The sequence below is a fragment of the Phallusia mammillata genome, chromosome 7 (assembly GCF_965637545.1).
Source record: "Phallusia mammillata chromosome 7, kaPhaMamm4.hap1.1, whole genome shotgun sequence".
NCBI classification, from domain to species: domain Eukaryota; kingdom Metazoa; phylum Chordata; class Ascidiacea; order Phlebobranchia; family Ascidiidae; genus Phallusia; species Phallusia mammillata.
The window spans coordinates 4,173,758-4,200,583 of NC_137258.1; the positions used below are offsets into that span (position 1 = coordinate 4,173,758).

At 38.3% G+C, this 26,826-nt stretch overlaps 1 protein-coding gene across 1 annotated transcript; it reads left to right on the top strand.

The window, feature by feature from the left end:
- Nucleotides 1-1,039: 1,039 nt before the first annotated feature.
- Nucleotides 1,040-25,201, top strand: LOC145238401 (uncharacterized). Its single transcript, XM_080101546.1, has 22 exons — nucleotides 1,040-1,452; nucleotides 1,838-2,163; nucleotides 2,464-2,583; nucleotides 2,903-2,991; nucleotides 11,902-12,066; nucleotides 13,488-13,568; nucleotides 14,065-14,115; nucleotides 14,188-14,308; nucleotides 14,555-14,616; nucleotides 14,896-15,006; nucleotides 15,574-15,815; nucleotides 16,706-16,770; nucleotides 17,061-17,209; nucleotides 20,130-20,211; nucleotides 20,854-21,032; nucleotides 21,378-21,720; nucleotides 21,791-21,854; nucleotides 22,337-22,437; nucleotides 22,758-22,916; nucleotides 23,171-23,302; nucleotides 23,591-23,721; nucleotides 24,120-25,201. Exons 1-21 carry the CDS (start codon nucleotides 1,161-1,163, stop codon nucleotides 23,711-23,713), a joined length of 3,057 nt encoding a protein of 1,018 aa, XP_079957672.1. The 5' UTR covers nucleotides 1,040-1,160; the 3' UTR covers nucleotides 23,714-23,721; nucleotides 24,120-25,201.
- The last annotated feature ends 1,625 nt before the right edge of the window (nucleotides 25,202-26,826 follow it).

Sequence of the window (26,826 nt, forward strand, 5' to 3'; positions counted from 1 at the left end):
ATCATACGTTGCATTGTTACGTCACGAAATCAGATAAAAAATTTCCATTAAAAATGTACAGCAGCAGATGTCCCACGGTAGGCAAGTCTAGACTTGTTAGCTGAGGTCCCAGGGATTTCCGTTAATTGTGACACCTCCTATCGCAATCATTTTGTCCAGTATTATAGTGATGTGTGTTCCGCATGGAATCGACCCTGATTCAAAATATCGAAGCTGCTCAAAGAGTGCGAAATCATCCACGATATCCATATCCAATTGCAAGGTAAGTTACGTGGATCAAATTACCCGCTTCTATCCTTGTCAAGTTGACTCATATTCATGTGCTGTAACTACATTGTACGGTTTTGGTGACCTTCTTTGTAAAGGGTCTTGATGGGAAGGTAGGAGAAGGTGTACAAAATAATAATTATGGTAAAAGTCAGTCGCTCATCAGCATTGCGACTGCGGCACCTATAGAAATCTTGTCACTGTGGTTGGCAAGTGGGGAAGTCCGATGCAGTATATAAGGGTCGCGACTAGCGGGAACGTTGGACATTTGTATTTTGTTGTGAGGCGGTGCGAATCGTTAACATTAAAACAGGAATAAATATGCTGATATATTTATGCAGCGGTATTTGGTCTGCCTTGTAATTGACTAGCTGTAGGAGATGCTAAAATGCATGGTGGCCTAAGTTTTTGTTGATTTGTATGTACTTATTTTTTTATAAAGCAGTGTAATTAGTGTAATATGTTCAAAACTAACAGAACGGATAACTTATCTCTTGTAGTTGTACTACAGCATTTAGCACAATATTGCATTTTAGGAATGTAATAAGTTGACCAATAATTACTTCCATAGAATGTAGAACTGTAGAAGGGCAAAATTTTGGAATGTTTTAGGCATCACCATATTAAGATTGACAAATTTTAAAAGCAAGCAACTCAAGGCATTAAATTTTATGCAAAAGATTTAAAAGTGTGCTTGTGGTAGTAAAGTGTAACATTTGTGACAACATCAAAGTTTATCGTGGCGCATGCCGCATGACTACTATTTGTAAAAAATATCTAATTTGCCAATATTACACTGTTTTAGGTGCTTACTGTTAACCTTTTTTTGTTCAAAAACATCCTTTTTGAGTTGCAAAAGCTGTTGGTTGGTGCATTGTATGGTTTACACCTGAATGCTGCTAGGGATGCAAGGGTCGAACCATGTCGAGCAAAATCACATCAATATGCACAACAATAAAAACTCTAACAACAACCACAACACAAGAAATGTGTCGCCTGTCCGAAGTAGCACTACCCAATCTTACAAAAATGATAACCATGACCACGCTGATGACGATAATAATAATCAGACAGACAAACAGCGAATTCATAACCTGGAGGAGTCTCGGAGGCTTGTGGAATCGTTTTTGAAGCGAAGCTTGAGTCAGAATGCCAAAGCATCCATGGAGAATATGAAACCTGAAGGTAAGTGCAGACAAAATGATACTCCCTGTTGATTGGAGTTACAAGTTTTAACATAATATGCAAGCTTTGTGTCAAATAGTAAACAATAATTGTAGTAAACTGAACCTTTCCTGAAGTTAAAAAACACAAAGCTTCAGTTTACTATACTATTATTATACATTTGAATCGTTTGTATGAAGCACACTTTGGCTCAGAATTATTTCTCTAAGCACAGCTTTAGACAATGTATGCACCATTGATAAGGTTTTCCATACTTCCACATTAAAGCTGTGTACAAAATTGGATTTAAGAAAAGTATTTATCCCTATGTGTTTTGGTGTGTGTGTTTGTATGTTTTTTTTTGAAATTTTGTTTGCTTTGTTTCATGTTGACCCTGCTTTTATAGGTTATTACAAATTAAAGCGAGATGGCAGACTTGCATTCTACCAAAGGCAACAAAGCAAACCAGAGCAAGGGATCTTGGTGCGAAAAGAGCCAACCCGCAGCAATAGCTTGCGCCCAGCAGTTGCAGGATTGCCGTCCAGGCCTTCTTTAAATGAGTTGACAAGTGAGGCCAAGAAGAAGTCCATGATCAACAGGCCTATGGACCTACCCCAAATGAGCACTTCTGATCAAGATATCCGAATGACTGGAGATGCTGCAGAGAGGGGAAGTCCCATGATTGAGAGTCTGATTAATGATGACAGCGCACACAGTGGATTTCAATCATCGGTAGGAAATGTTGAGCGTGTGAAAAATTGCCCGGTTGTCAAGATATGGCTCGGAAATGTGTTGTTATTGGCTGCATGATTTATGGCTTTGCAATCAATAAACTTGCAAACTTGATTTTTGTTTTACATGTTTAAATACTTGTAATATGCATTCTGGTTAAACGTCAAATTAGAAAACTTTTAATCTCCAGCCGTTGGTTACCTAATTTGCCATGCTTTACTCTGGGTTTAATTGTCATTATTAATTTAAAAAATTTTTTTTTTTGTAACTCTTTATTCACATGCTATTAATGTCATGTAGGATTCCTTGGGCAGTTTAGGTGAAGATAACTCTCACATGAGAAGAAGAAAAAGCTTCACCAAGGCTGTCACGAGAAAATCCGTTATCAGTTACATTGAGGAGAAGAAGCGACACAGAGAGGTTTGATGATTTGACACTTGGTATTTAATACTCAGCAGTTTTGTAAATTCCTGACATTTTGATTGCCTATTGTTTTGATGTACATTTTTTTGTTGCAGCATGTGTTTATTGATTTTAAATCTGTTTTAAAACCCAAAATGCCAAAATAACTTTGCAAAATTAAACCAATATTTTTTTGTGAGATTACCCTTAACATCTTTAACACTGCCCTGTTGTTGTTTTCATTTTATTAATGTTTTTGACATTTGATAGATGTTATGAATTTGGTTTAATGAAAAAAATACTGCAATGTTTGATTAATTTCTATTTGCATTTGTAGAGGTCTGGTGAAAGCAATTCCACCCCAACACGAACCCCTGCTGAACCCAAACGAATGTCAAGGACTCCAGACATCATTAGACGATTCAGGTATTGCATTTCTTAAAATTTTACTTTTAAAAACACTACCCAAATACCCCCCTTCCAAAATGGGTTATAATTTCTGCTGTACACACAAAACATCAGCCTAAAGAGCTAGGCATTTGTGTGCTTTGGAATCTGCTGCAGTGTTTATTTAACAGTGGGAAACTGTGGAGTTAATACTTTTGCCTTGTCTCCATGTTGGTGCTTGCTTTCAAAAGATTACAAGGTCATCAATGTTTGATGAGATTTTGCAATTTGTCTTGTTCCCAAAATTTGCATGTGCAGTGTATGCTGTACATGTGTAACTCCACAAAACCCACATCTGGATTAGGTCATAACATTGTGGTCTTAAAAAGCTGAACTAGTTAGCATACAGTGGCTGACTGGTTTGTGACTGAATTTTGTAGTATATTTATCGACCAATATTTCTTTTACTGTAAATTTTGCCTAATTGTGCACCTTGTTTTGACTGATGTGCTGTCCCAATAGCATGATAGGACAGTTGTTTAAGGCATGTCCATAAACCGTTAGTAGTCATATAGGGTGTATATAGGGTACAGACATGTCTTGTGAAGTGACAGAAGACGTAGGAGTTTATACAACAACCCTAAACAACAGTGACACATAAGTGGCACTTGACTAAAGAATTTCACTCTTGAACTGTCCGTGTGATTAACCACCCATCAATTGACACACGTTTATGTTGAAACACCGCACTGTCTACATCGTAGTTAGTCACGCCATGACGTCATCGCGTGTCCCGCTTTGTGTACGAATGGCTATTGGCGAAATTCGGACGTGACGTCATCGGAGGTCGTGTAGAGTTCAGATTCAGTTTTGACGCGAAACGGTTAATTTGTCAGTTACGTAATACCTGCCACTGTTTTGTACCTGATAATGTAAATGACGTAGGATTGACGTGTTTGTTGGTCTGTTGATTTTCGTGGCTTCTAGTACTGGGAATGTTGGCACTGGTGTATATTGTTTTTCGTTCACATTGATGCCTGACGGTAAGCACTTCTATAATCCTGTCAAAAAGTCCTAAAGCGCTATTTAATCGTTTGGGAAGAAAGATAAGTCTTTCAAAAATTGCTTCTTTTCTGTTGATTTTTCACAGGTTCAAAACCGCTATATCCTTAACTACACAAAGCAGTAAAGATAAGCAAAATATTCATGTGAATTGTTCGGTGTGCGCTCTTGTCTTCAGTGCGGTTGTAAGCTAAACCACGGTGTGAACGTGTGGCTTGGCGGTCAGTGGAAATGTAGTTACACGTTTTCTGTCTTACTTAAATAAAGCTTTTGCTTGCCGAGGTCTCATGTATATTCTGTCCCATGGTTCACTTTTTCCTTGTCGAAAAAATACTCAAGGAATACTTGTTGAGAAAGAACTGGTAGTATAAGTGCTTTGCAAGTTATGCAAATTTGTATTGTTGCGTGGAAATTAGGTCTAAGTTGTGCTACGATTTGCATGACGCGTATTTGCTGTTGCGATTCTGCTAATTGGCTTTAGCAAACTTTTGTTGCACATGCAATGTTCTCAAACACCCGCAAAGCTTTCGCAACAAACCCTTTTATATTTTGCATTATTGATAAAGGTATAAAATTCAATAAATTTTACACCACATGTTACCACATAAGTCGAAACATCTTGTATCATATTCATAGAGCTCTTCTGGCAATTGTATTTTTATACCGACGTTTTTTCCCTTGTTTATCGTGCACTGTACTACATGCATGCATTCAGTGTTGTTTGCCTTGATGAAGGCGACCTGTATAGGACGTCGAAATGTCAGTATAAAAATACAATTGCCAGAAGAGCTCTATACATTTGATACCATGCCTGGCAGCAACAGTTTATCTTATATCATAACCTACTCCACACCGTTTAGGACATGATAAACTGTTGTATCAAAAACAGTTCAAATTATACTTGTTTTACATTCGATAAATAGTAAATAATGTGGGCCAGTTTAACCAATCGCGCCGGTCTTGGTAACGTAGCCCCTAGTCAATAATTAGCCGTTTAACGTACCAAGTGCACAAGCGGTAATGCTTTTCCGTCTGTGTTACTGCCGCCTCCGCCGTCTAACAGGTTTCGCGCATCCCCGGGGGATTGCGACTTCATAAAGCAATTCTCAATGTCGAGTCAGCTTTTGTTTGTGATATTTCACTTGTCGCAATCGTTGCAGGTGTGCGGCCTGGTCCCCAAGGGCATAAACGCCAATCTAAATCAAAGCACCCCGCCGTATAACAATGTACTGAACTGCTTAAATTGAATACTCGTGTGCACTTGTTAAGTACCGCTTTTTATGGAGAGGGCTTATTGTTTTTCATCATTTCATGCTGTTAATTTGCCCAACTCTGGTTTGTGGCCACATTTTTGTCAAAAAGTGTAACTTGTTTCAACCGGCTGATTCGAAATGGCGCCTTCAATGGGCCTGGCGTACTGTGATTTATATATGAGTGTGCCGTGATCGCTGGTCTGCATCGACGCTTCAGGGCTGATCCCAGTTATGAATTTATGTTCATCTTAAAATTGTTTCAACTGGCACTTCAAAACAGATTTGGTTGATACTGTGCATCGAATGTATTTTAAACAAATATGGTAGCAATTACTTGTTTTATTTGAACACAAAACTTTTTCATCCAGCAAGAATTAGGATTTTCTCCAATGTCTGTGTCATTGCAGAGTTTTGCGTTACATACTGCGTTTCTTCCACAGTTTGACAATGTGTCGACTATGCGTTTAGAAATTGATTTGACGGCGGCGTTAAAGTCGTTGTAACCGAACGGTCGTTTAATGAAATGATGGTATAGGATCTTTGGGAAACCATTGATGGTAGAAATATAGGTTAAGTGTTTCTAAAAATACATTCATGACTCACCCCTTATGTGTCATTTTATGGGGGGTCGTTTTTTGACAGTTCCCATGGTGATTTTTTTGTTTGAAGTAAAAAATAGTGTTTGCAGCTGTTTCAAGTCCTTTACTTCGTGCAAAAAGGGGATAAAGAGAACACATCTGTGTTTTTGGAAGTGTGCGAACTGTTAAAACAAACACACACACACGGGTAAATCAAATATATTCACCTTCCCATCGACCGTGTAATCCGGGGGAAGCCCCACGATCGGGCCACGTCAGCTCTTTGTCCTCGCGCAACCAAGTGGCTGACTCACCCCAGAAGGTCCTTTGTTCCCCGCAATTTGGCCACTTTTACGGAGTCTGTGGGAGGGCGGGCACAGGGGCGATTGCCGCATCGCTGCAACGTTCAAAGTTGCGCAGATATAGGGGGACTGGGGGGCTTTTGGAGTAGTTCGGCGGTTTCCTGGCTGTTGTGACTTGCACATGCGTCTAGTCTTTATATTTGTGCGCGTGCAACGGAGCGCGACGTGTCCGCCGTACCCCCCACTTTCGCGCGCTTGCTCGCTTTCGAGTACTCCCATTGTGACGTCAGGGATTCGCTTCTGGGCGTTTCGATTGTTTGTTTATTGGCGCTCGAGTGCTAGCACAGACTTGGCGGCTTTCGCGTGCTACGGGGACACGATGAGTCATAACAACACAAGCTGAAACGCGATATAACCGAGGCCCTCAACCGCCCACAGCCCGCGGTAGGTTTAATTCGCCACGCCTGGTTCGCTTAACAGACTTTCGTGGCTCAATTTGCCGTCGAAACAACTCGATTGAATAGCGGTTTGCGTATGACGAACAAACAAAGCCCCTATCCATCGCCATGGCGCCCAGCTGTAATAATACGCGGCCCGTTAGTGGGGAAATCCAATTCTGAACACTTCAACCCACCTAATCTGGCTTAGTGCCGATTTTTGTAGTCCTTTTATCTGCTACCGCCTACGTATGTTACCCAACCTAATCGTCGGAAGCCTGTCTTATTGTTTCCAATGTTAACCGATCGCCAGGCAAGAGGACGACACAAAACGCTGTTTATGTATTTAAGAGCGCACGCGATTACACCAACGCGAAGAAAATCGACACGCAAGATTTTAGTTAAGTGGTAACCGACTACCACTGAGTAAACAGTCGCAACTTTTTGGCCATCTGCGTTTTCCCATCTAACACCTGTTTCAGGGCCCCTTATGAGAATTAGTCATTTCGTTAATGTAAATACAATCCCGAGTTCCGTGTTTCTAACGTACACGCAACAGTATCCATTGCGGGAAATCTATTGTTTGCGATCTGGATATCATAAATCTTAACCGCCATTGAACGTGACTTTGATGAAATGGCGGGCAACGTTTGACACGAATGCACACATTAAACTTAAAGAAGCCATAAATCGCCGTTTAGTATTGTTGGGTTGCGTGTTATAAGATACAGATTGTGACCATAAGCAAATAAAAAATGTTCAAACAAAATTTGTAGGGTTTCTGTAAAAAACTCCAAAGAAGTTTTCAAATCAACACCGTTTAGTTTTCATCTGTAACTGAAGGTTCCAACAAAATGCCCTTAAAAACCGTGCAAACGTTGGCTTTAAGCAGGATTACGCTAAAGTCTTTATAGCCCCATATTTTCTGTCAGACTTAAATCTCGAGTTTTTTCTACTAGCTTTACGCAGTGATCTCTTGACCCCGTGACAGCGCGATTTGACCCTAAACCGACGCTATAGGTTTTATACTTGACGTAAAAGCAATGCTAACTGCATCAACCTAATGTGCCTGTCAGTCACGTGGTTTGTGGTTGTCTTCTTTTAAGTGCGCGGTTTTACGGAAGTACCTGTTTACCAAGTAAGCGGCGTTTAGGCTTGACATCTTGAATTTTTGGGTTTCCAAAGGCGTAGCGTCACGTGCTGATGTGATATTGCATATTTAGCGGTTCTAAATTTGGGGTTTAGTGGGTATATATAAAAAAGTCTTTAACATTACCTGAGAGAGCAAATAAAAGTTTTACCGGATTTTTTTTACAATGTTACGCACATACTCCAGCAACATACAGTTATATTCTAAAACAGCCAAGGAGTAAACGAGGAAAAAAGCTTGAGAACCCATGTTATAAAATGTAACTTGTAATATGTTATCATGTCTTGATTGGAAAAATGATACCCTGAAAGAACAGTGTTGTTCCTCATTCAAAGATTTTACGGTTTATTGAACCCGAATTGTTAACATCTTGTGACAGGGCGTCTCAAAAAAATCAAATCAAGTGTTGCAATCACCACGAACCAAAACATATGCTTGGCGCTCTTAAAACACAATAGACGCTAAACGGCCCAATCAGACGCTTTGTATTGAGTCACGCACACACCCCGACACTAGCGTAATTAACATATCCGTATCAATGATTGGACGTCAGTCAAAGCAGGGGGTCTAAAAATAACCGAAGCAACGTCTGTATGTTTTTACCCAGCAGCTACAATAGCTCAACAGTTTTTCCCACCGTAGCCACTTGTGCCCCTTTAAAATGGCCCGTGGCGCAATCGCGAAGCTCTCTGTTACGTCATAATCCATTTAAACGGTGCTGGAACGGGCCTGGACTTGTCGACCTGTCTGTCGCTCGTTGTCAAGCGCCGTGTGTTGTCGCAACGCCACGTGTTGCCCCCGTGCTGTGTGTTGTTGATTCGCCCGATTTCTTAGCTTAGCCTGAGCGAATCGCCTTGCTTTACCCTCTCTGGTTTGATTAGAAAACGAATGGGTTCCGGGTTTACTAGAACTTTGGGTCAAAAGACTTGGTCCGAAAAACCAACAGGCAGTTGTCTTGTGTTTCTAAACCAGTGGTTCTTGAACTTTTTAAGCATGCGGCACAATAAAGAATTAAAATTTCCTTCCGCGACACACTTCACAGGTAAACATGACAAAAGCAAATGATGTCAATTTTCAACTTTATTGTGGTGGGTAAGAATGCTTTTCAATACCAGTAACAAAAATATGAGCTTGAAACATTGTCATGCACACCAGTATTTCTTCATGAAGTCCTAAAACACCAAGAAATGTTTGCACTTTAAAATAGGAAATATTTCGCGGAACACTTGGAAATCTCTCACGGCACACAGTTTGAGAATCATACTTTAACGTTACACACTTTTTTTTGCAACTTTTAGACCTAATTGCAGCAGTGAGGTTTGAATGGTTTAATCATAAACATTACTGCCAAGGTAGTGGTGTATAAAAGAATATAAAAAGAATACACCGTGCACTGAGGATGACAACAGAGATTGTCGAAACGTCTGAACGATGTATTCTATATACACCAGTACCTTGGCAGTAATGTTTTTGATCAAACTACTTTTCAAATCCGTGTATAGTGTTCCTGGGGTTTGAATGATTTAAGAAATATGGTGCATTGGTTAACTTGCGCATTCACAAGTGACATATACTTTGTATTTACAACTTTCTTTTGTTAAAGTATCATTGTCTCATAAGACATGCACTTAGACGTGGACTTTACCAAGTATACAATTATATTAGTCCCTCACACGAATCATTTAACCTTTTAGTCTTTGCCGTTCTACCAACCTGGCATTATATGTTTCAACTATTTCTTGGTAGGTCGCTTCTCGTGGTAAATCAACGTTTGCCTTTTCACATTTGGCAGCAATGCGCGGTTTTTATTTCCTGTTGAGGCGCACGACCCTGCTATTAGTGAGTCACACAGACAATGTAACGCTCAGACACAGTTAGACGTCTTGCTTATGACAAGACTTTATGCTTTTCGTTATGTCGTGGCCCGAACATTGTAGCAAATAATTGATATTTTACTTATAGACAACTATAAAGATTGCTTAATGAGGAAAATAACTGCCCAAGTCGACTTAAAAAGCGGCATGCCTTTGACCGTTATTTTCCTCATCAAACTTATGAACAGATTCGTGTAAAAAGAATGCAATTTGTAAAAATGGGTTTTATACATTTAGTTGAATTAACCTAGCGGCTGTTTATTCCACTTGCACCTTGCCAATGACAAAATGCTTTTTGTAATGCCGCTGCAAACGCACTGGATCACACCTTTGCTACTTTAGATGTAACCAAGTATAATGAATGCTAATGGTTGTTGTTTATCTGTTCTGCCTAGGCAATTGAATTTGTTTGACGCTTCCTACATTAGACACGGCCTGGCGATTGAAAATAACCGTTAGCAAACATTTCCGGTTTGAATGTCGCAATACGAACCACCCTTTCCTTGCTATGTTTTCCAGCTTAAATACGACATAGCGTGTTTCAGTTTTCAATTTCCTTAAATAGCAGTCGTTGCAACACGTGTTAATCACGTGCAATGTTCAGGTTGCTTAGAAACAACAAGCTCTGTGATGCAATAGCCTGTCCTACGTTAACAAATGGTCAAGGGATAAATGGAAGGAAAAAATTGAAACAATAAGTCTTTGTAGTTTCGAGATTTTTGTTTCTCTTAAGCACGTTTAGTATGTGGACACGAATTGCTGATAGTGAGACGAGGGTTTTTTTAATCTAAATCTCGCATAACCTTTTGAGACTTTTGTTGTATTTATCTCTTCTCATACACAAACAAATCTTACTTTAAAACTCCTTGCATTTAGCTTGGTCTTTGTTTCACCTATGCCTTAAATTAGTGGTTCTTCAAATTATTTGCAACTTATATTGTAGCGGGCAGACTGTTGAAGATAGCAAATGTCATGCATTCACCACGTAGTTATAAACGCACATTTTGTCACATACTTGCACTGGAATATTTTGATGAACACTTGGAAATATCTCAATTGACAATCACAGCTTTAAACCCTAGGCCTTTGCGAACCACCAAGGGGTGTAAAGAGCACGTACGCTAGCAATTTAACAATCTGCAACGCCAACAGTGTTTACTAATGGCAAGCAGCTGTCGCAGGAAAGTTGCGCAACTTTGTTTCCGTGAAATCCGATCCCCTACGTTGGCGAGCTTGCAAGCGAAGGGCTCAATGTCCTGCGTTTTGCAAATCTCCTGCAAATCAGCAAGCATTGCACATGTGCACGCAGCATTGTCTCAAAGTCTGCACTGGGTGCCTCTTGTGGTCAACTTCGTGATTTGTACGCGTTAAATCGATGTGTATTTGTTGGCGGTCTATACCTCCTACAGCAGTGTTTCACAACTTTTTTAGGATTATGTTTTTAACTTTTCAACGACTCGTTAAAAAACGATTTAAATGATATTGGGCCGAAATGTACTTTTTATTTTAACGTTGTAAGGGGGTCGCGGACTCACAGAAACCCTTTTCCTCACTCATTTTAGCACACAAAACAGGAAAATACTAAAAAGGTGTTGAATGATAGGAGTGCCTTTGAAATTGTCGTTTTAATCTTGTCACTGTTAGCATTTGTTGTTGTTCTGCCAACTTGAAAGTCTAAACCCACACAAATGTTTATTACCAGCTGTGATGTGAAACCGCCATATGTGATGCCTTATTTCTCCCACCTTCCACACACAAACCTACTCATTATTTATGCTCTGGGGTTATGCTTAAGTGGGCTAGGCACGTGACCCACACGCGTAGTAAACAAGCCATAGGTGATTGAACTCCCGAGATCCGTGTGACCTTTTAGCCGCACGCATGTTTCGTGTGAATCTGATGCTTACCTCCATTCATTCTTCTCAATGTAAGTTGTCCCCATTGCCGCAAAAGTGTTGACTTCATGTGTTGGGCCTGGCCCTATGTTTTGCAGACTCATTGTATTTTTATTGCGACTGTCCGCAAATAAGCCGCGCTGCTTTTGAGGGGCCTTGAAACGTCTTGTTTACCTGCGCGCCATGTTTAAACTACTGAGGTTGCATAACCACGAGGTCTATTGAATTTAGGCGCAATATAATCCATTGTGTTTACTCCTACAGTGTAATATGCCTTACGTATTAAACACACGCTGCTATTTATACTTAAACATATACGTTACTGCCCAAACCGCGATTTTTACAACATATTTAACCTGACAAACAAATCATTGAAAAAAGTGCGTTTCTCATTACAGCACCAAGGCGCATCGTAAACTCTCGGTTTCCGAACCTCTGTCGTCCACGTGGCATGGTACGTCATCATCGGATACGAAGCAATCCGAAGATGTCCGAACGTCGCAAGAGAAGAAACTCACGCTGAAGGATCGCATGAAGCGGTTAATGGCGGGTCCTTCAAACAAGTAAGTTCCTATCTTTTTATTTGAAGATTACCTTTTGAATGAGGAAAATAAAGGCCCAAATAGACCTAAAAATCGACATGCTTTAGTAATCAAATGTTTCGGCAAATGCTAATGCCATCATCAATTTACCTCAAGTTTTCAGGAAATATACTGAAAATTAAGAAAATCGCAAATTATTTATAAATAGTCGCACCGCAATTTGAGGATTTTTATAAGTGCCAGTATTAAACTTTAGAAAAAAAATCTAAATTGTCATTATTCACAAAGTCCCTGGGATTTTACCTTAACAATTTGAAAACGGAACGTGATGCTTTCAGCCGTGCACCTTACTCTAATTTCTGACCGCGTAAACTGAGCCCAATTTATTCTACACCTTGTTGCAACACGCAAACGTACCCAAGACCTAATATGGTCCTGCCTCTCGACAGTTTAAACAGCTCGTAGGGAACCTGCGTGTATGAAACGCGATCACGCGACAGCCAGGATTATTTTTGGACTTTTGGGGAACCCCCTAGCGGGCACGCTGTGGAAAAGTTAATTTTCAACACAGGAGGCGCGGAGACAAAGTCGATCTTCGTGGGGTCTTTGTGACATGATAATCACTATTGTCATACAAACATAATATGATAGGTTGCTTTATACTGTCGAGGATCTTATTATAAGATACCTCGATGAACGTAGTACTTTTTCGGTTTTTTTTCATCTGATTGCATTTTATGTACTTTGTCCGTTCCTTATTTGGAAAATTACGTCCCAGTGCCAGGTACATGTTGCAATACGAAGTAGGGTGTGGAAAAATGAGGAACTGTTTTTAAATGCAAATAGCCAGTATAATAAGTTGTTATGATCGAAGGGGTATTTATAATATGTCCGTTACAACATGTGCGCAATGCTTTTTATCAATACTTTGGTTTCGCTTTTGTGCGGAGAATGCTTTTTTGGTCAAAAACAAGTCCTCTATGACCAAGAAGCAGTGTACAAAAAGTTTAAGTTTTGAAGTAACACGAATTCTTATTACAAGAACAAATTTGGACCACTACATGCGGATCTGTTCATAAGTTTATTGGTGAAAAAAACGGCCCAAATAGATGTAAAAAGCGACATGCTTTATTTTTAAACGTTTCGGCAAATGCTCATGCCATCATCAGTGATATGAGGGTCCACATCAGTTACACCCGTTTGTATCCACTTGAGTCACGTAAATATTCATTAAAAAAGATGCGAAACAAGCGTCACACAAAAAGAACAAAGTGCAACTTTAAATACGCAAAAATTGGAGTAAATTTGGAATAAAAATTTCTAATATAAATCCGTTTGAGACTTATTGTCATTAAATTCAATTACACCATTTTAGTCTGTACCTTTTTCCTTATCATTGGTACATTTGAACACAAAATAAACTTTGGTGTTTGCGATTTCAGGAAAAAGCTTCAATACAGGCAATCGTTTGAAAAGCCGTGGGTGAACGAAATCAAAGTTGACGAAACTCGAACAAGTCGGAGGTAAGTTGTGCTCTGTTGCCCCACCTTGTGGATCGTGTATGTAGGTCGCTAAGTCCGCACATGAACAGAAAATAAAATATTGCCTACAGATTTCTGATCAGAGACTTCTATAGTTTGTTGTGTTTCATGTAATGATAAAAATTAAATAAAAAATCTAAGTGTTTTGATTACAAGTAATGATGTCATTTTTATTACTTTTGAGCGCCCTGTAACACCTACAGCCATTGCCATGGATACCAACCATTGCCATACAAACTACAAAGTATTAAAATGCAAAAAAACATTAATAAATGGAAATTAGGTTTCTTAATAAAGAAAATAATGATAATAAAACTGTTAAGTTAGTTTCGTTTTCAAATCGCGTCGAAATTCTCTCCAAAATACGTGTTTGGTTGATCGCGCTTTTTCGCCTTGCAACTCAAAAAATGTATCTGAATTTGTTTTACCACAACATAACATTTTGCGAAGCTTCTAAACTGATTTTGCTTTTTTACAGCAGCAACAAGTCTGAAGACCACAGACAAGGTCCACCCGTTGAACCAAAAATGTAAGTTTTTTAACATCTACATTTATACCTTTTATTTTGTTACTAAGCCATAACGTTGCCTTATCAATGCAGGCCTCAGCCCCTTCCACAAAAGATCACGTTTTTCCCAGAACGAAGCCCATCGCCTCCTAAGAGCAAGAACACGGCAAAACTTTACCGATCGACTTCAACTAAGCCAAAATCTTCGCCGAAGGTGGGTTTGTTAACAAAAAAATCCGTATTGGTATTTATGTTAACGTTTTAAGTGTCTAGTATGTTCGTTTTTTTAGTTAAGTGGTTCTAAACTTTGGTCGTAATATACAATGAACCTCTGCAGGTAAACCGGATTCGGTTACGCATTTTTGCCGGATCTTTGCCTAATTTAAGCATACTTTAAGTTACAAATGGTGTTTAATGTCTTAAGGCTGGGACTTTTGTATTATTTAATATATTTAAACAGGTAAAGCATCGTACACTAGCTCCGTCGAATTCGTCAAGTTCATTTGATGCCTTATCCACCGGGTAAATTGGTTTTGTTAACTTTACTTAAATGCAAGTTTGTGCTTACAAAAGTTCTTGGAAAAATCAACATTAATCAGTGGTGAAAATAAAATCCCAAATAAACGTAAAAAGCGACACGCGTTATTGTTCAAACGTTTCGGCAAATGCTCATGCCATTATACGTGATATGAAGGGCCAAATCAGTTACAACCGTTTATATCAACATAATTCATTTTGCCAAACGTATTCCTCTTTTCATGTTGCATTATGGTTAGCTCTATAACTGAGGTTTTTCTACAGAAATTTGGAACGTGACAAATCAGAAAGTTTGCCATCGTCAGCTCGTCTTGGCGTCAACTATGACGATTATACTGATAAAAGTCGAAGGTATTCAGCCGAATTTTCAACTGTGTAAGTTGCTTGGATTATATAATATCCTACGAATCTCTTCTACCCGAATAGATACGACCTATAATTGGAGTAAAACCTTCGTATCCAACCGGGAAACCCGCTGAAAAACACGTTTGGTCGAACGTTGCCCTAAATTTCCAACTCCAAAACCGACCTAGCTGGAGAAAAATTGTCGAACCCAATGACTCTCAACCATTGTACTTCGTCCCCTTAAAGTAACCCTCAGAGCTCGTGGCCGCTGCTAATATAAAAGTAGATGGCAAACTTGTAAAACTAAAAGTCTACGACTATAACACAGAGCATGGTGTCTTATGTACCACGAGAATTTTGACAACTAAAAGTAAGCCTAAAGAATGTGCAACTATGAAGGACTACACCCGTTGGTCTCCCCAAAAGCACCTGTTTGCGTTAGTCTAACCCGACATTTGCTTTAATGATAAATTAGAAAACCCGATGGTTAGATCAAATCACTTCACAAGTGTCTGATGTGGAAAAATCCATTTGCTTAATAGGATTCCGATTACTAACATATCAAACCAGTACCTAAAACGAATTACTATCTAACAGCCCCCCCAAGCGGCACTCGTCAAGCAAGAAACACGTGACAAGCAACAATACGTCGCCGGTGCGACCTGACCACCTTGATCTAAATCACAAGAAGAAAAGTGGAAAGTTTAAGAAATTCCTCCAGTTTTGGAAGAAGCGACATCCCTCTGAGTCTTCATCGTCCTCCAGTGAATCCTGCCACTCCCAGTCTGAGCCTTCTCTCCATCTCCCTCTTTCGGAGGAGGAGAAAAGAAACGAACACGGTAAGATACAGGAATGATCAAAATGACAATTTTAGTAATAGATTAAAACCAATGGTGGGATTAAATTTTGTTGTCAGCCGGTTCTACCACAAAAGTCATCTTTTTCAAATAGTCCATTGACTGTAACCAGTAATGCTAACCGGTTCGCTGTTCTCATAAAATTCGTTAGACGGTTCTATAGAACCGGTGCGAACCGGCTGAATCCCCCCACTGATCAAAACCATCAACAGCTTGGCTTAAACTGACGATCCATGTAATACAGTAAAACCAATGGACGATAAACTTCTTGGTGAAACAGAATCAGTCGATTCAAATAAAGGAATATGTATTTCGCCTAGGTGGCATCATCAGTTCCTGGAAATCGATATACAAATTCATATAAAAATGAGTGCTGAAACAAAAACATAAATAAAAGCAGTAAAACAGTATAACAATACAACAAGGGATTGCTGTTACTAACTGTCAAAGCTACCTGAACCAACCTTAAAGCCGAATTTTTTTGTTCGGACAAAACTTGAGGTACAAATGATTTGTAATGTAATAAGGCTTTAACTAATCGACATTGGTTAATCCGGATCTTCGCCTAATCGAGGCAATTTTTTGTCCATAAACAGGTCCGGATTAACCGTGGTTACTGTATTTGTATAGTTATGAAACAATTTGATAACTGAATTGTGTTTGTAGTGCCTGTTTAGCTGCAACGAGTTTAACCTCACATCGCCTTATGTCTTCCTTCGTTTTAACGTTCATCTATTTTCGGATTAGTGATTGTTACTTTGTGTTTCTGTCACTATGTTTCTTATGCCAAGCGAAATAAACTTAAAAGGTTTGCGTTGCCTAAAAAATTGAACAGATTTTGAATTTTTTATTCATACTTTTTGTTGATTTAGGTACTGACCCCATGCGTGGTGACAAACCGGACTCCACAGAACTAGAAGACATGCCTCATAACCAAGTAAATATTATTTCAGTTGTTAAAACTTTCAAACGGTTACAAAAAAATTCATGTCAAGTCAAAAAATCAAGTCAAATTTTATTTGCATCTCATCTAATTGTCTTTGTTAAAGGTTTCATAAAACTGCACCGAAGTAAACAATTTTTTCGAGTCAAGTGTCCTATTTTGTTAAACTCATACCCTGACTTGGATCACCCCTAGCGGTATCCGATCTGCTGTGTAAATGAAAGATAAGCAAAAACTCTGGGTTCGAATCCCACCTCTTACGTAAACTCTTTTTATCCTTGCAGTCTGCGCCTTACCAACACCGAGGGTCCCTTTCGTTTTCTGCTGCCGACCTGGACGGGCTGACGTTACCCGAAAAACAACAACTCCATGAGGAAATTGCCGAAACCCTTCGACGCATTTCAATGAAGTACAACCGCCATATACAGAGCAGGTAGGAAAACTTTAGGGTTATAAAACTTTTTTGTAGTATTAAATTAAAAGTTCTTAGTTAACAGTTATCATTAGGGCAAAATGCAAAAAAAAATATCTTGCAATATAGGCATGCAAAAACGTAATTTATTTACTTATTGCTATTTTTACTATTTTTACTATTTTACTATTGCTTAAACAGTAGTGACAAGTGTACCTAAGAAATAGCCCTTTTAATAAGCCATCTTTCTGGTGTAATCTGCTCCTGTATTTCTTTAATATCCAGTAACACTAATAAGAGTAGATTAAAATGAGAAATAAAAAAAATCATTGACAGTTTATAGTGTATTGGCGCACAAAGGTAAAGTCTGTGCAATTTGGACAAAATAAAATAGCATTTGTTTTCTACTCCAATATAAACAAGTAAACAATGGTTTTCATGCCCACTCACCACAGAATGCGACATTTATCCGGTTTCCTCACATCGTACTGGTAACACTACCTTGTTCTGTATGTTAAATGTTTTTGACGCCTGTCAATGTTGTCACGTGAGTTTGTCGTGCGTCATTGCGTGTCTATGACGTCAGTGCCATCCCCAGTACGCATTCGCAGAAATGTCGATCTATTAAATCCATGTATCCACTTAGGTAACCCATCTGTCCGCATTGCTTATGACTTTTAATTGTAATTAAGTTGTTTGCTTAGGGTTAGATGCATTTTGTAAGGTTACATAACTGAAAAACATCAAAATTCGCTATTTTTAGCCGTTTTCACAAATTTTTGTATATATCTCTGAGGCAGACACTAGTAGTACATAAAGTTTGAAAAAAAACTGCTTCTATTTTACTGGTCTCTAATTCTTATGGTGTTGAATGGTTGCTTTAATCAACCAGTATACCTGTGAGGTGGTTCGGGTCCAATACGCTTATCCCCAAGGGAGTAAGCTGGTGTAATTATGACACAGTAGAAGATAGCATGGCGAGTGATGTAAAATCTATAATGATTAAACCACGGCAATTATAACAGCACAATGTAATAAAATACACTGTCATACATTACATGGCTCCTATATGCTGAAACAAAGTCGTTTGAAGTGGTTAAGTTTTAAATTTGGAATATTAGTGGTTTGCATGTTGGTACGTGTTGCAGTTGGCCTAAAATGTAAACAGCTCAAAGCCATTTTTTGTTGTTGCTGTGAATGTAAATGTGATCATACCTTTTAGCACATGGATTACAACTCACAATTTAGGCATGCGATCTCCCAAATAACTACCTATATACAAATTATGTAGGGCGTTCATTTCGCAGATAAATATGCTGGGTATATTGACTAAAAATCAATGTGTTGACAACAGGCTTGGGTTTCGTTTGGTGTTCCGTTATGCAGGTATAATTATACACTCTGCATTAGCTATGACTGCTACGTTGCTATTTCGTTGTTGACTTAACCGTTGCCCAGCAGCTATTAATAATGCATTTGTAGCTTGTATGTAGTATCTTTTATGACTGGCAGACTGACCTCTCATAACTCTTCGTGTTAGGCAGAAACGCTTTGATTTAACGAAGAGGTTTCGTCCATACAAATTTATGTGTTCATCTTTTTAAATCTTGCAATTTACATTTATTAAATGTAATGAAATCATAACGTTTTTTGCCTATTACTTAAACAATTTGAACAAATAAAACGTCCCGAAACGGTATTATGTTTGCGTATGCTCTTAAGGCTTAGGCAAAAGACACAATTCGCTTTAATGCGTAATAGTCAAATCTAATTTTGTGTTTGTACCTTATAAACACGAAAAATCGCCCACCTAATTCAGCGTGTATGCGACACAGAAAATATTTCGTTTTTTCTTTCAAAGGCGCAAGCCAAGTTTATGCCATCGCGTTTCCATAAGTTTCCTCAGTAAATTTGTATTAGTTTATGTAGCCGAATGGTAAAGAAGAACATTTTTGTGTTAAAAGTATCAGTGTGGTGCAGTATGTTTTCGTACTTGTGTTTACAACTTTAAAACACTACACAAAAGCCTTGTATCCAATAAAAAGCTGTAAACGTAGCTGGTGGCCTCCGTTAAGCCTTTCTCTCGAACACAGCTGTTGCAGGCAGCGAAACCGAACGACCTCTGCGTAATTACTTCTATTGATTTTCGTAATCCCTCGCGGACGTAGCATTGACCGAGCACACGTAAACATGCATTGTCCAGCGGGAGGAGGCGGAGCAATAAAGAGAGAGAGTGAGAAAAAACGAGAAAGAGTGGGATGGGTTGATGGTATTGGTTAGTGCTAGTGAAGTGCTGAGAGGTTGCGAAAAAGAAAAACAAAGAGAATAAAAGAAACAGAAAATAGGAGTGGTGGTCAGTCCTACAAATGCAATCGCCTATTCTTGATCGCTGTTATTTTCCAGAACTGCGCCTGTGCGCTCGTTCTTATAAGCTTGAAGTTTTAGAAACGAAACATTAACAAAGATATCAGAAGGCAAAAAGACAACTTGATCAAGTATTGTTGTAGCGTAAAAACTTTTGTCTTAGAAGAAGTATTGCCGGTTTGCCAGAATGGGTCTGCGCAAACTTGTTACAAAATGGCGTGGAGCCGCCAAACTTTGGTAATTTTTTTTGTTTTGTTGTATGTCAAATGGTTTTGTGTGTTTTTCCTGTTGTATTTTCAAAATGAGTCGATTCAAAAAAAAAATGTTCATAAATTTCAATTTTGGGGATTTGCGTTTAAATTTCTTTTATAAAAACGAAACATTGGTTTTACCGGCATTCTGAAATGCTGATAAAAAATAAACCAACAAACACAAACCATATTTGCAAAAAAATTTCAATCCGTGTTAGAAAGTCGCAAGTACAACACTTAAATGTCGTATACATTACAACTCAAAATGGCGACAAAAGCGCAACTTAATTGTTTCCCAGTTGTAATGAAATTTTACCTCATTTCAGGTCTTCCTCTACTCCTGGAAGTCGCATCGTCACCCCTGACTCATCATTTTCATCCTCACAAGAATATCGCTACATAATGAAGGTAGAAACGTCCACACATTTTAACGACTGGTTGGAGTCTAAAGTTTTTAATATTGAGCTGAACTATGAATATATCAATTATATGATATTGTAGAGAAATGTAAATGCCAAACCCGTGCAAAACGTATTTTTATTGTATTTCTTGAAAACCTTACATATCGTACAGTCGTAATCGAATTGCTTAACGCTTTAAAAACATACAGCAATTGAAAATATAATCAATTTTCGAAATAATATCAGAATTGAAAAAATAATTTAATGATGAAAATAACGGCCCAAATAGACGTAAAAAGCGACATGCTTTATTGTTTAAACGTTTCGGCAAATGCTTACGCAATGAACGATGTATTCTATATACACCACTACGTTGGCAGTAATGTTTGTGATTAAACTACTTTTCAAGTCCGTGTATAGTGTTCCCAACTTATGCAATCATATATTGAAAAATTCAAGTTTAACCATGTTAAACTACATCTTTCCCTTTTAAACACTCTAATGGAAAACAACAACATTCTAACCAGAAACAAACATGCCAATTTGTATAAAGCATGACGTTTCGACATCAACAAACAACAACATTAATTAACAATTATTTTGCATTGAATCAGAGCTTTTGGCATTAAAAACTACTCGCTACTCACAGACAACTCGTTCGGATCCACCTGCCCGCCAAAACTCGCGAAATCCAGTCCAACCAGCAAGTCGGTCCTTCCGATCTTACCGAGATGAAGGGCAACCTGCCATGAACGCTTACATGAATTTGCAAAAAGCCCCGAGAAGTAATGAGTCTCTCGGACGCTACCGTGCGGCGAAAATGCCAAGGTAGGTTTCTTAATTTAAAGAGTAATGTTTCTATGGCATTTGATTATCACAATGATGGGCTTGTTTGAATAAATAGGTTTATATAAGGTTAATATGGTACTGATAACATCCAAGCCTTAATAGATGCGTTTATTTTTTTTAAACTTTGCTGTTTTGTTAAATAGTTGTTGGAAATGAAAATGTGTGTTGTATTTGTGTTACTGTTAAGTGTTTTTTTGAATAAGAAAAAAAGGTTTACTGCCGAAAATGAAGCTCAATGAAATTATTTTAGGCTTAGGTTTTTTGTTGTGTAAATTCTAAGTAAACAAAAAACACACATTTTGTCAAACCTTGTGCTTTCAACAGAAACCACTTGGTACGTCGCCACACTCAACATACATTCACTGGCTCACTGGATTCTCCCTACAACCGCCACACGGGGTCGCGCAAGCGTTTGTCTCCTCGCACCGAACGAAAAATTGACATCACACCGCTAACCCCGCCCCGAGAAGTATTCGACGTAACCGATGGGATACCATTCGCCGACGACTCCCTACCGCCCGCTAGCGGAACAACAACTGTACGTCCCGCGCACACTAGAGGGGGCAGTATTATTTCGGTAGAAGACTTCTCTCAGTTTGACTTTTTTCGGGATTATACCTCGAACGGCAGTGAAGTCGACCACCAGAGTTACTACGAACGACATACGGTACGTTTTGTTTGTGACGTCATGTTGATATGTAAACGTACGATGACGTAATAATGACTTTTTCTCGCAGGAGATACGATCCGCGCCGGGATATGGTGAACCCAGTACGAGTACAACTCAATTTACATATGAAAGTACGTAAACATGTTTTAATGCCGAAATTGATTTCGTAAAAAATCTCTAACTTGAAATTTCTGAGAAAATTTTTGATTTACACTTGTATTGATTGACTTTATCGGGCGATTTTTAAGACTGAGTTGTATGTCGTCCGGTGAATTGTTATTAATTTCCAAGGAAGTCGCGCTATATTTCAGCATGAAATCATGCTCGTTTACATTTAAAACGCATTTTCACTTTCTTTGCACGAACACACAACGATGTACGTGCAGCTGCACAAGACTGTACGTGCAGTGGATATTCCAGATGCCCTCAAATACCTTAAACAGCAATTTGGGGCCTTTATCTAGTACTTAAAATAAGTATTCAGACTCGATCCGGGCCTAAAATGTACGACCCAACTTTAATTTCACTGAAAGCAACAGAAGAAAAACGACTTTGAACTTGCGTCTTTTCTCAACCGTATCTTCACCAAACCAAATTAAATGTTGTTGTTTAGCCCGAGACACAGAACGCGAATCGATTGATGAGGACAAACTGGTTCAACAGCTGGTGGCAGTTTTATGTCAGAAAGGCGACGAATACACGAGATCTATAGACGTAAGCTGAAAAATTGAATGAATGTTATACACAGTTTTCATAAAGAACTGTCACGTGAAAAATAATAATTCCAACTACAAAAATTGAAAATGACATAAAAAATTGAAAAATGATTATATTTTCGTTGTATATGCCTTTAAGAGTTTTTTTCTCGTTTGTTTGTAAATTTAAATCCAAAACACACATGTAAGACATGTTTCTCAACATTAATCACTTCATCAGTTCACACACTAAGTTTAAACGTTTCGGATTTCAGAACAGTGTTTGTCTGAAATAGACAGGCAGCTTTTCAAAGACTATTTTTGTAACATGATTTACAGATGCCTCCTATACCTGTCGAGAACGAGCTCCGATGGAATGTGGCTCGTTACATGGCAACGACCACTTTCAGCCATTTTCAACAATTCGCCAATCGATTCTGCTCTAATATGAAACAGTTGGTGGCAAACTCGCCGACAAGACACCCGGATGTTTTTCCAGTAAGTAATTGTTTCCGTGTTTCGTTGAATTGTTATGATATTGTTTTTATGAAGGCTTTTATCTTCGAATAATATTAGTATTGCTCTTAGAATGCGACTTATTGATAAGTTGAGTGTATGACTGTACGAAATTAACTTTGCATGGTGAATAAGCCCTTAGCGACACAATTCTACCGAACAATCAACGGCCGGAAATATTGTAATGCAACGTCAAAACGTTAATAGTAGAGGATACAATTATTTTTTCAATGTAGATTGTAATGGTGCTGAACATGACACATCTAGTGGTGGATATTGTGAGTTCAGAGCAAACTCGTGAGGCGGTTGACAATGCTGTGAGTTTCTCAACACGAATGATCACTGAGTTTTTCAAGGGTCGATCTATGGTAAGAGGAAAAAATTGGTACAACAAAACATAAATAAGTGAATAATCAAATTAATGTTTAAAACCTTCAGCATTCGACAAGTTGATAAAATCCCATTATTCAGTTATGCTTGATGGTTATACAAATAGTAACAAGATTTTTGTACCTAAAACGTATACATTTCGTTTATATACTAATTAAGATCGTCTGCTTTTGAAAATTTGTAGTAGAGACGTAGGTAAAATTAAATTCTTCCATTTCGCTACGATACTTTAATTTAAATTGCTACAAAATTACTCTTTTATCTAGGAATCATTTCTGAATGATTTGAACGAAACTGAGGAAGAACTTTCATCCGTGGAAACACCGAGCTCTGATGGGACGGGATCACCACGACGACTTCCACCCAACACCGGCAGTGAAGTCGATTAATATTTAAGGTAAAACGCCAACTTTTTGTTTTGTGATTATTATATGACCCCTATTTCTGAAAGGGACACATATTGTGTGTTAGTTATCCAAAGTTAATCCTCCTAAAGTTTGACCCCGAATGACCCAGCAGTTCACCCACAGTTGCCCAAAACGTTAAAACAGCTATACTTACTAAAGTACATGATCCAGGAGTTAGATACTTTGTTGGTTGGTGCATTACAAAGGATTTTAAATGTTTTTTTGTAACCGTCACATATACACGTAGTAATAAAAGATTCAAAGTTGCAACCAGTATTGAAACAGATTTTTAAGCGAACGCTTTAACCTTGTATGTTCTTAATTTAAACGTAAAGTGTTTTCGTGCGCATTGCTGTTCTTTACTTATATTATATTTCTTTTTTTGCAGTTATACAAAGCTGTTGCTGCTCTCATCAACTGCCGAACGAACGATTTAAAATTTTACCTTCTTTTGCACGGAGGCCGGCCCTCATTGCTTTCCTTGCAATCATTATCAGCGCTCACCGGGTACCGACGACCTCTAGCGGTTGCCAATTGTCCTTAGAGTAGCAAACATAACCGGTGCAGACCCTTAAAAATGTTCCACTTTTTTGTTTTGTTTTATGAATGGCCGTGGGGCTTTCCCTCTTTTTGTTACGTTTTTTTTGTGGTTTTATATATACTTTTATTCGTGTTCTTCTGTTTTTATCTTTCGTATTTTTCGGCTGTTTTCTTCACAAGGGTTTTAAGACGATTTTTAAGACAGTTTTCAAACCACTACACCCTAGTCAATTAACTCTTCATTTCGGAAAGACTACCACTGTGAAACGTTTTTACAAAATTTTCATGATTTTTATCACATTTTTAGCAAAATGAACTCTTTAGTTTGGGGTGCTTTTAGAATAAAATAGGACTACGTTCAAAATCAATGTAGCTAGTATGTACCAAGTTTAAATCAACATTAAATGGTGTTAGTCCATACTTGTGGCCATGTTCTAAAACAAAATCTTTATTGAAAGATTTGTGCTTGTACTATGTTTGCTGTATCTAAGAACATCAAAGTCGTTGCCAAACTTTGCTTGGTTTTTTTATTTAATTTAATATTTTTATCCCGGTTTATTTATAAACATTTAAATCTTGTTTATAGCTGGTAGATTAACTTTTAAAAAAATAAAGCTACAAGCCTCGAAATTTTTGACCTCTCTCATCTCACATTTATCCGGGTCTGTGTATCCTTTTTTCTCTTGATTTCTGAATCATACGTAACCTGTTGTTGTTTTATGCATAAATTGCTGTTGCTGTTCTTTGCTAGTTTCTGAGAGTTTTGACCGGGTAAGTTTCCCCCTTTGAACCGGTGTTTTCTGTTTTATTTTGTTAGACTTTTGTTCAATCCTCGCCGACTTGTGTGTAACGCACTGTGTGATGATCGAGCAACTCCATCTTCTCTCTCTTCTCTCTTTTGTTTTGAGTAAAAAACATGATTGTTTTCAATTTTTTTTCTGGGACTGTCTCAGATTGAAGTTTAGGCACAAGTCGTCAGGGCAGTGGTTTAAAAGCTAAGAAGAGTCAAATATTCCTTCGGCCAACATTTTATGGCCAAGTAAAATAGTCAGATACAAGCTTTACATCCGTTGGAAAAGCTGTTTTTTAGCTTTTTGTCTGAAGTCAGGACGCGTAGATTCGACAAACTGTGTCTATTATTACTCCTAAAGAATAGATCAAATAGTTCGTTATCAACCTAGTATTTATTCTATAACTCTGACAAGCTAAGCATGTGCATTAAACGTGATTGCAAGAAGTTTGCTTGTTCCTGAAACAAACATAGGCAATGACCAGCAGAGACAATACGTTACTAAAAATAATGTCATCATTTGACTGATAGCTTGCACACCAAATTTTTCAAACTAATAGACTAGCAAGTATTTTTAAAGGAAAGTTTCCATCTTTCGGAAAACCGAGAATGCTCTAGGATCCACTGCCATTATTACGCCATAACCACATAATTATCCCGCGCTTTTTGACAATGCCTCTGCGCAAGCAGGCCAGTGCTGGAAGCACAGGTGGTAAAGTTGGTCAGGCGTTTTTTGTGTGCGCAGTACTTGTTGTTTGGCAGTTACGGGGATTCTTTAGTACTTTAAAATATATCTGCAGTAGTTTGTTTTCTGTAGTGCGAAAATAAGGTTGCTTTGTGGTGATTATACAGACTACAGTTAAACACGGCAATGCAAAAGTATGTCCAGTAGACTATTAATTAGATAGATGTCAAGTCTTTTCGTTTCAAACATTTCGGATAAGAATATGTATTACATTACTTTGTACAATGCTATAATATTACCAATAAATTATGTTGGTTTATGTATAGATAAACAGGTTTATGAATAAACTGTTATACATCACGTAGAGTTTGAACCATGATTTAAATATGTTGTGTAATGGGCGGGTAGCTTGCAACATTTTCACATTGGAGTTTCAGTGGACTAACATTAGGCTCTTCTGTTGCCAATGCTGCAGGATAGCTCTATTGCTTTGATTTTTAAATGAAGTGTGTGCTGATGGGTGATATTGATATCATACCCTTGTTGGTTTTTGTTTCCAGCTGAGATTTGGCTGTTTTGTTTGTGAGGAACTTTGAAAATGCAAACCTTGACTGGTTATGTCATGTGCTAGCATGCTGCGTTTTGGAAAAAGTGGAAAACATCACGGAGTTACATGGATCAAACAAATCTTTTTACTGGACACCACAAAAGAAAGTCACCCAGACAAAGGTAAAGTAGTTGTTTACATGTTCATGCGGACGTTGGAATGCCTACCTCAAGGTCTCGTCGCGAGTGGCCGTCGTTCTCTTTGTTGTGGTTTTGATGCAGCTAATGATTTACTGATTTGGCACTCATGCAGTATAGACAGTTACCCAACGTTATGTGATGTCGTTAGGATATAGTAGAGAAGGCACACAGTTTGCACTTCACTCAGATTTACTATGCAGGTTTAACATTTTTTTGTTCGGGCGATATTTAATGTTTTTGATTGTTTCCATCATATTGGAGACACAAGTATAAATCACGTTGGCAGGTTTGTTTTTAGAAGCAATAGAAAAGTAACTTCATTAATGTAGTTGC